The sequence below is a fragment of the Amblyomma americanum genome, chromosome 9, assembly GCF_052857255.1.
Source record: "Amblyomma americanum isolate KBUSLIRL-KWMA chromosome 9, ASM5285725v1, whole genome shotgun sequence".
Classification (NCBI taxonomy): Eukaryota; Metazoa; Arthropoda; class Arachnida; order Ixodida; family Ixodidae; genus Amblyomma; species Amblyomma americanum.
In genome coordinates, this window is record NC_135505.1 from 108,251,914 (window position 1) to 108,266,016 (window position 14,103).

At 53.4% G+C, this 14,103-nt stretch overlaps 1 protein-coding gene across 3 annotated transcripts in view; it reads left to right on the forward strand.

The window, feature by feature from the left end:
• The window catches only part of LOC144104020 (nucleoporin Nup37-like), a 41,522-nt gene that overhangs the window by 5,078 nt on the left and 22,341 nt on the right, over positions 1–14,103 (forward strand). For 2 of the 3 annotated variants that reach the window (XM_077636799.1, XM_077636800.1), the window contains exons 4-5: positions 157–339; positions 1,988–2,704. In XM_077636799.1, coding sequence (XP_077492925.1) covers positions 157–339; positions 1,988–2,152 — 348 coding nt within the window. In that variant the 3' untranslated portion in view covers positions 2,153–2,704. Of the gene's footprint in view, positions 1–156; positions 340–1,987; positions 2,705–14,103 lie in introns of those variants that run through there. The other variant, XM_077636801.1, reaches the window with a different exon arrangement.

The following is a 14,103-nucleotide window of genomic DNA, read 5'->3' on the forward strand; positions in this document are numbered from 1 at the left end:
CTGGCAAGGATGCACGACACGTTGAGAACACATGTACACAGCGTGCCACATGCTAGCGCATACCCTGCCACACGAGTTGCAGATAGTTGATGATTTTTTTCGTTCTTCTGTTGTAAATAAAACAAGTCTTGCTGCATTTTCTTTTCTCGGTCGTAGTCGCTGCTGGGCCACAAGGGTCCTGTGAATGCAGCGGCCTTCGAGCCCCAGTCGGGCGAGATTGTGGCCAGCGTTTGCGACAACAGCTGCCGCATCTGGCGTCTGGACAGACAGCAGCAGGCATACATCGCCCTCCGCTCGCCTGGCACCGCCGTCCTCTGGCACCCCGACGACCATGGAAAGGTCAGGGTTCAAAATTCCGTGCAAGAAATTGAGGCCATTAGCTTGATAGATAGTGGGTACATTCTATTGGCATCCCGTTTGAATCGGGGCAGTGGCAAGTGCCATATAGCCTGGTAAATTGAAGTGGCTGTTTTATTTATTTCATTGACTTGTAAAATGCGATTTTGTTTGGTTTTTGTGTTTTTTTAGTACTGTAAGTGGGATAACTTCCGTTTGCACGCTCCAATTTCAGCAATTCCACCTGTGCTGATATCTGTACAGCATGAGAAATCCTTTGAACAGGACGCTGCATTTTTCTCTTAACTTCTGAATGGGGCTTTTTGCCAGCAACGTCTACCGTTTGTTGAAGGGAATGCACTGAAAAATGGCATCAAGTTAAATGCAAACGCGTTGTTCCATGAACAGCGTCTCCTCGACCAACTACACGGTGGACTACATGAGAATAATTAGGTGCGCTGTTGGCACCCCCTATGCTCACGCAGTTGTGCACGTGGTCTCTGCAAGCACCAGCCTCAATTGAGACCACACTGGTTTCTAGACCTTCCTTCGGACAGGGATTATGTGCAGCGCAGACAAAGTACTGCACAGTAGGCATGTTCACAGATCGGTCACACATATTTGTTCTGTCTAGAACAAGCCAGCCCTGCTCTTAACTATGCCCCAAAATACCCTATAATCTCATGCAAGGGCCAAACCCCTGTATGGACCTCATCCCCTGCTTTGCACTAGATAAGTAAGAAAAACAAATATATAGATATATGGTCTTACCTTTTCTTTAAATTCCTGCATGGGCCACACCTTCAAAATTCACACCCAAACTTTAAAAAAAATGTGACCCTAACTTGAGTTTGTACAGTAAGCCCAAAATGTTGTAAAGGGATTGATAATGGCCGCTCCCCTCTGGATTATTTTCCCCAGGGCAAATCTGTACCTGGTGACCATTACACCCAACTCCCTTTTCTTGAACTCTCCATCTCTCCAAAAATGCTTATGATTTCCCAAGCAGTCACCACTTGCCTCCAATGTGTCCATGCAGACTCCCAGACATGTCATTGTCAAGGCAGACTAATTATTGTTACTTACACACTGTCATAGGCGTGTACGCGGGGGTGGGGGGGGGGGCATCTGCCCCATACCTTTACTCTGTCAGACCTGTTCTATCATTGTTTAAAGTGCAGTGCGAAGGCCATGCTGGTTTCCTGATTCTACTGGTGGCCGAGGACCCAAGATGGTGTCATGAAATTAAAAGTACTGGTCAATAATATTTTGTGAATTTTGCAATTCCATCATTCCTCATCTTTACACTCTGTTTTGACCCTAGGAGCCTAGGTGAGAGGACTCATCGCACTCTTAAAATGTTCCTACACATGCTTTAATATTTTGATTCCATGACTCACAACCAGAAGATTAACTCCGTAAGATTTGCAATGAGCAGGCTGGAAAAGTCGTCTTTGGGACCACCAGGTGTCGTCAGCATGCAAAGGGCTCAAAGTCATCTGTGGTGCTGATGTGTCAGGATAGCGCACCAAGCCTGCACTTTAGTGCATTCTCACTCTTCTTTTAGTCCCAACATATCTCTGCCACTAATGTTGTGAACGCTAAACTAAAAGAGGATCAGAGCGGCTGACAGATGGCACCACCTGTGCAGCCCCTGATGGCGGAGAAGTGGGGCACACTGCGGCTCTACAATGCCATGACGAAGCCGGCGCTCTCAATCATGTCCCTGGAGACTGGTCAGGCGGGTCTGCTGCTCTCGGCCGACTGTCATGACTCCCCACGGCACATCTCGTGGAGCGGCTATAAAATTTTTTAATTCCAAAAGTGCTGAAGAATTTGACACCGTTCTTTCCGTTGCGTTGTGCAAAGTGGCGCAGGCTGGTCGACCGTCACTGATTCAACGGGTACGTTGAGATGGCAACAATGAATTCGAGAGGTTATTCAGACTACCGCTCGAGACGATATTTGACAGTCCATACGCGTGATTGAGGCTGCTTCCATTCTATCGAAAAGTGACTGCGGTTGTCCGCCAAGAGTTGCCTGATCTATATTTGAACTCAACTCAATTGCGTTCACTTTCGGTGGACGGTGACAGCGACGTGACTGTCAGAGGCTAGGTGGAAGGCGAAGGTGTGGGCTGACAGCTACCTCAAGGCCAGTCGTCGTCGTAAGCTGAGGTACTGATGTCGTAGCGAGTCACAAACGTTGCGATTGCCCACGTATTATAAAACATCTCACAATCTGTCTTTTATGGAAGTGCTCCATCGTGCTGCGTCTATAAAAATAATTGTGCACAAAAGAGAAATGGTGTAAGCAACGTGCGAGGCTGAACAGAAAGACGAGAACTCATACGCAGTACGTACGTGCGCCCTGACAGCCAGTCGCTTACACGCGTACACAGACACGCGCACATGTGCGCGCATATACACACGTACGCGCACTGTCATTTCAGCTGTTTGGAGAGGTCCCGGCACAGATGCCACGTCTTTCACGAGCACGCGGCCGTCTCAACAATGGTCTCAACGCCGCTCACTAAAACAGGCATAGCCAGCGTACCATGGCCGCGGAGCCGTCTGCTACGGAGCACGCCAAGCACCTTGTATTACTTGCACGAGAAGAGAACTCGCCAGGAGGCTAGTGCAGCAGTGCAGAAGAACTCGTGCAGCACGAAGCCACATCGAGTGCCGAAGTGTAGGTGGCACTAGCTGCACTGTCAAATTGAGTGTGAGTGCCACACATGCTGAACTTGTGCAGAAAGTGCAGCCAAATCGAGGAGACATAAGATGTTTTTGTAGTACTCTTAGTACTTTTCCGTGCCATCTTCAGGCGCTTATTGGCGTGAGCCTCCGCGCTCTATCGAAGGCGCACGTGCCGTGCGTCGGCTATCTGGGCTATGCCGAAAGAAGCTAGGCAATGAATGCTGTCAGCCAAACGCGGGTACCTAATCGTGCAGAATGTGTTCTCGCGTTTGCAGTGGCCCAAGCGGCTGACAAAAGGAGTTTTGAGTCACCGAATGGAACAATTGCAGTGCCACCTTCTCAGAGCAGGTTCCCCATAGGCCACAAAGCTGTAATTAGCATTAATTTATCTAAATTCATTACGTACATGTATTCAGCCACGACCATCTCAATAACTGGGTCGCCAGAGAACTCTCCATGCTTTATTTCTCTTGTATAGCATGCCTTAGCAAAGATTACACGTTCGTGGAGATCGCTCCGTTAGCATTTCATATGGGACGTTCGCGTTATTCTATCTCCGTAATTGCATAGCAAATGCAACACTTAGTTTATTAGCAATCTATAGCTTTGGTGTGAAAATGGAGATGCTTTATGGATTCTTTGGCGGTAGGTGTGATAACCTTGTTCGTGGTGCGTTGTCGTGACTTGTGGAAGCTGGCGAACCATATCCCGATGGCGGTACCTGCAGCCAGCCGTTTACGCCGAAAACTGGTACAAACAGCTACTACTTAGGCATATCACCATCTTTTTTTTTCCATATAGAAGTCGTCCCTTTCTCCTTGCTCGTGTGACATACAAGTATAAAATCCTTATTCCGCATCCCAATAGCCGCTACACACGACTGAAAAATTAATGGTACTCTTCGATTGAACTAAATGGTCTAGTTTAATATACAGGACTACCTGCCATATTGAACAATGTTGGTGTCATTTTTCGGTGTTTCTTTGCTGGGCCTGTTTTGTGTGTCCTCGCTTTGCAGGCATTGCAGGAGTACTAGTAGCCAGGGGAAACATTTCAGAGGAACTGCAGCCAGCTATATTGAACAATAGCTTGATGCTTCTATCCAGTAAAACAGAGTACTGAGGGAGCAAGTTTCCCCTAGATAGATAACTATTGGCATCCTCTTTTTATCAGGCCAGGGGTGAGAGGCACCTTGCCTTGTAAGTTAAAGTGGTGAATTGTTTTGTTTTGTACTACCCGTTCCTTTTTTCAGACATAATCCTGTTCTGTTTATTTTTTGCCATTCATGGCAGTTTTTCATGTTCAAACCTGTATTCCTTCAATTTCTGTGACGTTTCGTGCAGAGTCTCCATTCTGCTTTTACATCACCTGTTAATTTTTCTTTCACTACTGCTGAACCGGGAGGCTACTGGAAGGCTATCTTCTCAGCGTTCCTGTTGACGGGGGGGAGGCTGAACTGCCTTCAGCCCTGGAGCCCCAGTGCCCATCCTGGGAGTATGGCGTGGCCAGGGCACCACCCTCCAAATCCTCTTTGGGGCGCCACAACCACCATCCCATATGGCTCTCTACAAATTCCGACTGCCAGTACGGCCAGCCCTGCCACGCCCTATCCTTTGCGGTGGCTGTGACCGCCTCGAACACGAGACTGCCAGCTGTACTCACCCCAGGCGCTGCTGCCACTGCGGGCGCCACCACGGGATCGGTGCCTGTGATGCCTCTGCACCACGGTGCACAAACTATGGCAGAGGCCATCCAGCTGACAACCCGGCCTGCCCTTGTTGGCAGGAGGAACGACGTGTGGCAGCAGTGGTTGCAGCCGCTGCGGAGCCTGTGTCACGGAGGGCCATCCGGTCGGACCTCCAGACAGGGAAGAAATCATATGCCCAGGCCGTCAGGCAATGCACGGTTGACTCCCCACAGGCCACCGCTGCAGGCCCTGCAGCCCACGGCTCCACGACATGGCTCAGGACCTTCCCTCACCCAGGCCGGCACTCCACCTCTCCCCCTGAGCGGGCAGCGGGAACAGCTGACGAGTGAGGACCTTGGCTGCAACCCTCCAAGCCCTCAAACAGCAGTCCACCCAGCAGCCAACCAGCCACCACTGAGCATGGTGCAGGGCCAGCAGCGGCAACCAAACCACAATGACTAGCCTTCCACGGATGATCCCCAGACCACGGCTCCTCTGGTGGAACTTCCATGCGCTTCGTCCCCGTCTCTCCGAGCACCACGACCGCTTCCGGCTGGAGGAATATGACGTCCTGGCCCTCCAGGATGTGGACCTGCTGCGGAACAAGCTTCACCTGCCTGGGTTCATCGGCTATGGCAGCAGGTCCTCCTGCCAGCAGCCCTCCTGTTTGGCGGACCCATGCTTAGAGGACAGCCATCCTCCTGGACCTTCCCTTGCAGCCACCTTCGTCTGCAGGACTCTGGTCCAGACGGAGATTTTGGTGAGTGATGCGGTGTGGCCCGCTTTGAGTTCGTCTGTTTGAGAGTCAGGTTGGGTCGGGTTGATACAACTGTGGCAAGTGTATACGTACGTCGTCAGACCCCTTGAGATGCCGAATCCTTGCCGCAGCTGGTCAGTCTCTTTGGCGGCGACTGTTTTCTCTGCGGGGACTTCAACGCGGCACACCCGTGTTGGGGATCCCACAGGGTGGATCTTCGTGGCCGGGACCTAGTTTCGGCTCTTCACGGTATGGGCTGCATGTTTTCTACACTGGATTCCCAACGTTTGTCCGTCGAGGGGGCGTCCGCACATGCATTTACCTCTCCATTTGGTCGCCGTGATGTGTTTATTGATAGCACCTCTCGGCGGACAATTGGGGTTCCCTGTCACTGTCACTTCCCTGTCACTCTGGCTCCCGAACCGGGCAAGAGAGTGGATGGACGGAGATGCAAGGTTGTCCACTTGGACAAGTTTCAGGACCTCCTCCGCAGCTTCCCAATGCAGGACGACATCCTGACACATGTGGCCCAGTGTGCTAAGGCAGCCAAGGTCTGCTGTGAGGTTCCCCCAACCAGCCCGTCCCAGATCTCCACCTCCTCCAGCTGAGAGCACGACGGTGCCGGGCAGAGCGGAGGGCCCTCCGCACGGAAAGGCCTGAACACTGGGCCGAGCACAACCGGCTGGATGCGAACTGCCGTCGGACCCCCAACCGATGCCGCAGGGAGTCATGGGAAGGGATCTGTGCTTCCCTGGTGGCCGCCAGGGGGAGTGCCAGGGCATGGTGCCTGTTGTGGTCGCTACTGGAGCCTCCCATCCAGCGGACCCCCTACCTGGCCATCGCAGTGGCTGGTGGACTCGCCTACCAGCAGCTGTCTGACAAGCTGGCAGAAGCCCTCGTCCCTCGGGAGCCTCCTCCTGCTGGTCTCTACCTCAGGTGAAACAGCATCCAGACAGCCGGCAGACATGCTGCTGACATCACGGCCATCTGCTCCACTACTCTCACGAGGGGGAACTCACCTCTGCCCTGCTCCATTCCTAGCACCGCAGTGCTCCTGGTCCAGATGGCATCACGTGCCAGATGCTCCGGAACTTTGATGACACCATGCAGCGAAGCCTGCTGCAGACATATAACGAGTTCGGGACAAGAGGCTGCCTTCCGGAGGTCTGTCGCACAGCCCTGGTGGTCCTGGTCTTCAAGGCTGGAAAGCCACCTGTTGACCTTCAGTCATACAGGCTGGTCTCATTAACATCGGCTCTGGGGAAGTTCCTGGAATCCGTGGCCTTGGGGAGACTGGAGGGGATCACTGGGGTCACCGGCTTCCTGCCCGAGCAGCAGTCTGGCTTCCAGAGGTGCCACTGCACCGCTGATGCCATCTCAGACATCGTGTCCAGCCTCGAGGAGGCACGTCACTCCCATGTCATCTGCCTCACACTCATGGATGTGAAGGGGGCATTTGACGTCACCCATTTAAGCAATCCTCGAGGCTGTGGACTGCCTTGGTATCACTGGCAACCTCCAGGGGTACATCCAAGACTTCCTGACAGACCGCACGTGCTGCGTTCGGGCAGGAGGCGCTAGCAGTGTCTCCCAGGTGCTCGCCAGACGGTTCCCCCATGGTAGTGTGCTGAGCCCCATGCTGTTTAACCTGCTGATGGCCCAGCTGCCCTGCTGCCTTCCTGATGGCCTGAGACTCCCCGTCCGCATTGCCATAAACGCGGATGACATTGCCCTTTATTGCCGCGGACCATGGCGCCAGAGGGTTCAGGTCATCAAGAACGCGCAACGAGTCATCACCAGGGTGAGCTCCTACCTGGAATGGGTTGGCCTGCAGCTTTCTCTCACCATGTCCGAGGCCATGCTGCTCAACACTCGACCGGGAGCATGCCTGGGAAAGACGTGCCTCAGCATCGCAGGCCGGGAGCTCTCATGGCGGAATTTTTGCCGTTACCTGGGCCTCCTTATTGACCGTCACCTCACGTGGCAGCCAGCTGTCAAGACCTTCTGCAGGCAGGCAGCCAGGGTCCATGGTGCCATCTGGAGGCTCCTGGCCGGAAGCAATGGCATCACCCCACATATGCGGCTGCGGTTCTTCCAGGCCATGGCTGGGGCCCAGTTCTTGTACGGCCTCTCGCTAATCTAGATGACCATCAGCCAGCAGCTGACCACCGAGCGCTCCCAGAGGGCTGATGTCCATCTGTGCGTGGGACTTCCCCGGGGCTCCCAGGTCCCTGCCACACTTGCAGCGGTCGGGGTGTGGCCTATAGTGCTGCGGGCCTAACGGGCAGCACTCTGATATGGTGGGTGACTTCATCTTGCACCGCACGGACGCATGTCCTGTAGTGCCTCCTCAGCCATCCCTATTCATGAATGGGGAAGATTGCCCTGGCACTCGAGGAGTTGGTGGGAGGGCAACCAGAGCACCTTCCTTCTCCTCAATGACCGGACCTGGGCCACTGGTTCTGGGTGTTCTTGCCACCAGACCAAAGCGCCCCACCCCAGCAGTTGGCCTCCGGCAGGAGGCAGCTGGAGGAGGACTTGACTGGCTGCATGCAGCTGTTCGTGTACTGGTCAGTCCTCATGGGGGCCTGCCCGTCTGCTGCAGCTGCCTGCATTGCCCCCCTCATTGGGAGAGAACCAGCAGGCCAGGCTCCCGTTCGTGGCCAGTTCCAGCACAGCTGGCTGCCCTCCGCCTGGCTCCTGTCATCCTGGACTCCCATTCCGCCATCCTGAGCTGCTCCAGGGTGGCCCTCCAGCTCCTGCAAGAGCCGGCTCCCCATTGTTAGCAAGCCAGGCTCAACAGCATCTGCTCCTCCCGTGGCTGCTCCATTTCCCTTGCCTGGATGCCCCCCAGCCACGTCGGAGCCCCGGTCAGTGAGGCTGCTGGTTCCTGGCCAAGGAAGCCCATGGAGGCTGTACGCCACTGCAGTGGTGCCCCTGGATGCTGCCAGAGCCATCACAGAGCGGCAGCTGCTACTGGAGCACCCCAGCAGGGTTGCCCAAGGGACACCCCCACAACTCCTGCCATACAAGGAGATCCCTAGACGGCAGAGGTCTCTCCTTGTCCGTGTTGGCTGCTCATGGGCTGTGGCTAGGCTCCATCGAAAGGGTTTGGCCTTCTCTGCGGATTGCCTCCACTGGAGCCACTCGAAGGAGACAACAGACCATCTTCTCCTCGAATGCCCCGCCTTTGCCGTCCACCAGGCAAATCTGGCATCCAGACACAGGGACCTGGGACTACCTTCGGACACGGCAAGCGCCCTTCTTTTCCTCACCGGCCCCAATGCTTCCAGGGCCCTCTGGTTTCTCCTTACCTTCCTGGAGGACACAGGCTTGGATGGCTATTGTTAGCCCATGGCAGCTGGTCACTACAACATGTCTCTATACACTTTCTCTCCTTCCTTTCTCCCTCTACCTATTCCCCTCCTCTCCATCTGCACGCCTCCACTGGTGGTGGTGACAACTGATCACTCACAGGCCCGTGCTCATTTCCTTTCCTCTTCTTTTCGACCTCTGACTACTGCTATGAGCATACAGGCAGGGTGCAAGCTGCATCGCAGGCAGCATCAACAATCGCACAAATTTTGTTCGCTGTCTGTTGTACAGTTCCTCAATTTTTTGTTTACATATTCGGTGTTCATGTCTTGTGGGTCTGTGTGAAGAAGGTTTGCAGAAGTAAATCTATCTGCCTACAGTGCAAGGCGAATTGCGTGCGACCCAGTGAACGTCATGTTTGCAGCGTGTGCTAGTGTGGACGCGGTCCGTCATTGTGCGTGCTTGGACAATTGTCGTCGCAGAGTCAGGAAAGTTTCGGGCTTGTTATCGCCTTCACCAGTAACATGAAAGCCGCAGAAGTGTATAACCACAACAGCAGACGTATTTCCTTTGGTGAAACCTACCGGAGCTATCCCTTTAAACCTGCTATTTTTAACACTTGCATCAGTGGCCAAACAGACACAATAGGCCACAAAGCTAATTGGCATTAATTTATCTAAATTCTTTACGTACATGCATTCAGCCGCGACCATCTCAATAACTGGGTCGCCGGAGAGCTCTCTATGCCTTATTTCTCTTGCAGCATGCCTTATTTAAGGTTGCTCGTTCGTGGAGATCGCTCCGTTCGCATTTATTATGGGATGTCCACGTTCTTCTATCTCCGTAATTGCATAGCAAATAAAACACTTATTTCTATAGCAATCTATAGCTTTGGTGTGAAAATGGAGATGCTTTATGGATTCTTTGGCGGTAGGTGTGATAACCTTGTTCGTGGTGCGTTGTCGTGACTTGTGGAAGCTGGCGAACCATATCCCGATGGCGGTACCTGCAGCCAGCCGTTTACGCCGAAAACTGGTACAAACAGCTACTACTCAGGCATATCACCAGCCTTTTTTTTTTCTATATAGAAGTCGTCCCTTTCTCCTTACTCGTGTGGCATACAAGTATAAAATCCTTATTCCGCGTCCCAATAGCCGCTAGACAAGACTGAAAAATTCATGGTACCCTTCGATTGCACTAAATGGTCTAGTTTAAAATACAGAACTACCTGCCATATTGAACAATGTTGGTGACGTTTTTCGGCGTTTCTTCTTTGCTGGGCCTGTTTTTTGCGTCCTCGTTTTCCAGGCATTGCCGGAGTACTAGTAGCCAGTGGAAGAACATTCTAGAGGAACTGCAGCCAGCTATGTTGAACCATAGCTTGATGCTTCTATTCATTAAGGGCGGAAGCCTCCCCGAGATAGATAACTATTGCATCCTCTTTTTATCAGGCCAGTGGTGGGTGCCACTTTGCCTTGTAAGTTAAAGTGGTGAATTGTTTTATTTGTTTTGTACGGCCAATTCCTTCTTTCAGATTTTGAATCCTGTTCTGTTTATCATTTGCCATTCATGGGAGGCGTTCATGTTTTATGCTGTATTCATTTCAATTTCTGTGGCGTTTCTTGCAGTTTCTCCATTCTACTTTCATCACCTGTTAATTTTTCTTTCACTATCTCTGAATCTCAAGGCTACTGGATGGCTGACTATGTTCTCGCTCATATCTGGTTGAGTAGGTTTGCAGTCTACCAGAACATGTTTAATATTTACTGCCCTGCTCCTCGATTGTGCACAAATATCTCCCTGATTGTACATTCTTCTACATGTTGCCACACTACTAACTCCTCTAGTGGGGCCATACAGCGGCTAAACTGCATTTCCTGGCAGTTGGCAAGCCTTGAGCCATCTCGGGGCTAGATGCTTCGTCTTCATCATCTCTTGTGCTGCCTGCTGCCTTGCGCGTCTAAGTAAAGCAAGTAAACCAGCCCTGGTTACGTAAACCGTTTCTCGGCGACATATTTGGTGTAGGTGCTGGTTGACGGCCCATGTACGCTGACCTCGAGGACACCTTTGACGTCAGCTCTCAACGCGTGGCTACAACACCAGTCCACAAGGCGAGCCGCCGCCTGCGAGGCCTACAACCCGAGTTCGGCCAACTGACAGCGCCGGTAAGGGCCATGACATCCACCGTGGTTAGCCAGTCAAGTCAGCACCCCGATAATGCATCGCCATTCGTCCTTCACGCACCTCGGTCGCCGCCACCGTTCCACAAGGATAGGTTCGAAGACGTCGAAAACTGGTTAGCCAGCTTTGACCGAGTGGCGAGTTTTAATGAGTGGGACGGCGAGTGCAAGCTGCACAACGTCTACTTTGCGCTGCAGGACTCGGCCAAAATGTGGTTTGAGAACCACGAAGCTTCCTTTACCATTGGGAGGCTTTTCGTCGAGAGCTGTTAGCGACATTTACCAGCAGCGAAAGAAAAGAAAACTGAAATCGCCCTGCACTCGAGATTACAGCAGCCGAACAAGGGCGTCGCGATGTTCATCGAGGACATCACGCGACTGTTCAATCGGGCCGACCCTGCTATGCCCGAAGCCCAGAAGGTACGCGACTTATTGTGTGGCGTAAAAGAGCAGCTGTTTGCCGGACTGGTCCGTGACCTGCCACGAACAGTGTCCGACTTCACCAAGGAGGCAATAGGTATCGAGCGCTCTCTGTAGGAACAAGGCGTCCACTACGGGCGTCAGGCTACTGTAGCAGGGTCTTCCCAGCCCCTCTACACGCCTACGTCTCTGCCCGCCGAGGAGCTTCGAGATGTAATAAGCCTTGTGCGCAAGGAACTGGTGAAACTTCGCTTTGAAGCTCCACAGGTCAGCGTTGCTGCCGTAACGGACGTGGTCCGCAAAGAAATCCGACGAGTTGTGCAGCCACCCCCAGCTCCACAGCCGGCGCCCTCCTTTATGACGTACAGCGAGGCGCTACGAAGTCCCGGGCCAGCGATGCGAGCCTTTTCCCCCATCGCTCCTGTGCCATACCCGCAGGAGTTCAGGCCCCCCATGAGCAAAGCGCACTTTTGGCATACGCCAAACAATCGGCGGCTCTGTTACCACTGCGGAGAGCCCGGCCACATCCTCCGCCACTGTCCTTACCGCAGGATGGGTTTAAGGGGGTTTTCACCTGACGCAGCTCGACCACGCTACGGTGAAAGACCACGGGATATCGAACAGTACTTGGCTGATAACGTGCAATTTTCGACCTCGCAGCGACGCCAGTCCCAGTCGCCATCCCCAAGGCGGTTCTCTTCACCTGGCCGCCCGTCATCCTCTTGCCAGTTCAGAGGTACGTCCCCACGTCGGGAAAACTGAAGACGGCATCCTCCGTGGGTTGGGCTGCCGCTACTGGACCGAGTCAAGAGCCTCCACCCAACGATTTGCCGCGACGCCTCGAACGACGACGACCTGATCCGACGACCTCGATGACGCGCTGTGACCGAATGGCCTCTGCCGAAATTCCGGTATCCGCCGACAACCACGACGTTACGGCACTCATGGATACCAGTACCGATTTTTCTGTAATGAGCAGATCGTTAGCCACGGCCTTGAGGAAGGTTCTGACCCCTTGGTCTGGGCCGCAGATCCGGACAGCTGGTGGCCACGTAACTCCGATCGGTGTCTGCACTTCGCGAATCCAGATCCGCGGTGTTACTTTCCCTGGTTGCTTTGCTGTGTTACCCGTGTGCTCCAAAGACATCATACTCGGTTTGGATTTCCTTCGTGAGTACGGTGCCATTATCAACCTCCAGGAGCTAATCGTGTCGTTTTCCACCCAAGGCCCTGTCGACGACGATACCGAGCCACGCAGGACTAAGTTATGCGTCTGTGATGACCACGTTTTGATCTTATCAAGGTCCAGCATGTTTGTTACTGTAGATTGCGATAACAGCACCAAAATTCGTGGCATCGCTGAAACCAACATGTCGCTGCTCCTTGGTCGGCAAGTCTGTGTTGCTCGAGGAATTGTTGAACTGAACAATGGCCAAACCGAACTCTTGGTGACCAATTTTGGCTGTGAACCTTAGTGTTTGCCTGGCGGAACAGCTATTGCGTATTTCAAGGAACTCAGCGAATTCGCGGAACAGCACGCTTTGTCCGGAGCCCTGGCATCAGTGGAGGAACCGACCACTCCCTTAAAAACTGACGTGAACCCAAACCTCCCATCTAAGCAGAAACGCTGCTTGGAAAGCGTTATCCAGTCTTTCTGCGACTGCTTTGCCTCGACCTCCAAGGTTAGGCAGACACCGCTCACAAAGCACTGAATTATAGTTGACGCCAACCAGCGGCCGTTACGTCAGCCGCCCTACCGGATCTCTTTGAAGGAGCGCGATGCCATTCGCCGAAAAAGAATGCCTGGCCATTGTGTGGGCAGTAACCAAATTTCGCCCGTACCTATATGGCCGCCCTTACAGGGTCGTCAGCGACCACCACTCGCTGTGTTGGCTGGTGAACCTCAAAGATCCCTCGGGACGGCTTGCACACTGGAGCCTTCGACTTCAGGAATTCGATGTCACCATTAAGTCTGGTAAGAAGCACAGTGATGCCGACTGTCTCGTGCTCCTGTCGACGACAACCAAGCTGACCCGTGACGGGGATTCTGTTTTTCTTGGCGCGATCTTGACGTCCATTCTCATTCAACACCAAAGGGACGACAGCGAACTATGGCCCCTCATTGAGTATCTAGAAGGAAGCGCTCAGTCTCCCCCACGAATCTTTTCGTGCAGGTTGTCGTCGTTCCGTTTACGTGATGGCGTCCTGTATAAGAAAAACTACAGTCCAACAGAAGCTGTCTAACTACTCGTGCCTACGGCCCTTCGCGACGAACTCCTGCAGGTGAGCCATGATGACCCATCTTCTGATCACCTGGGTTTTTGTCGAACTTTGGCACGAATACGGCAAAAATACTACTGGCCCAGGGTTGCTGCAGTTATGAAGCATTATGTAAGAACTTGCCGCCGACTAAGCCAGCCGGCCTACTCCAGCCTATTGATCCGCCTTAGGTCCCCTTCCACCAAGTTGTCATCTCCCCGCAGGGGGGCGCCTGCAGCTTGCAGGCGTCGCGACGGTGAGTGGCGACACCGCGGGTTCCCGAGCATCTGCAGGGACATCCCCGCAAGGGATGATGGTGAACTGTGCATCACCACGGACCCGAGCACCCACGCCTCGCCGTGCGTGGCATCGCCGTGTCCGGGGAAAAGGGGATCCTGGTGGTTGAGCCAATGCCGAGCGTTTGGACCTTTAAGGCCCCTCGGCGGAAGC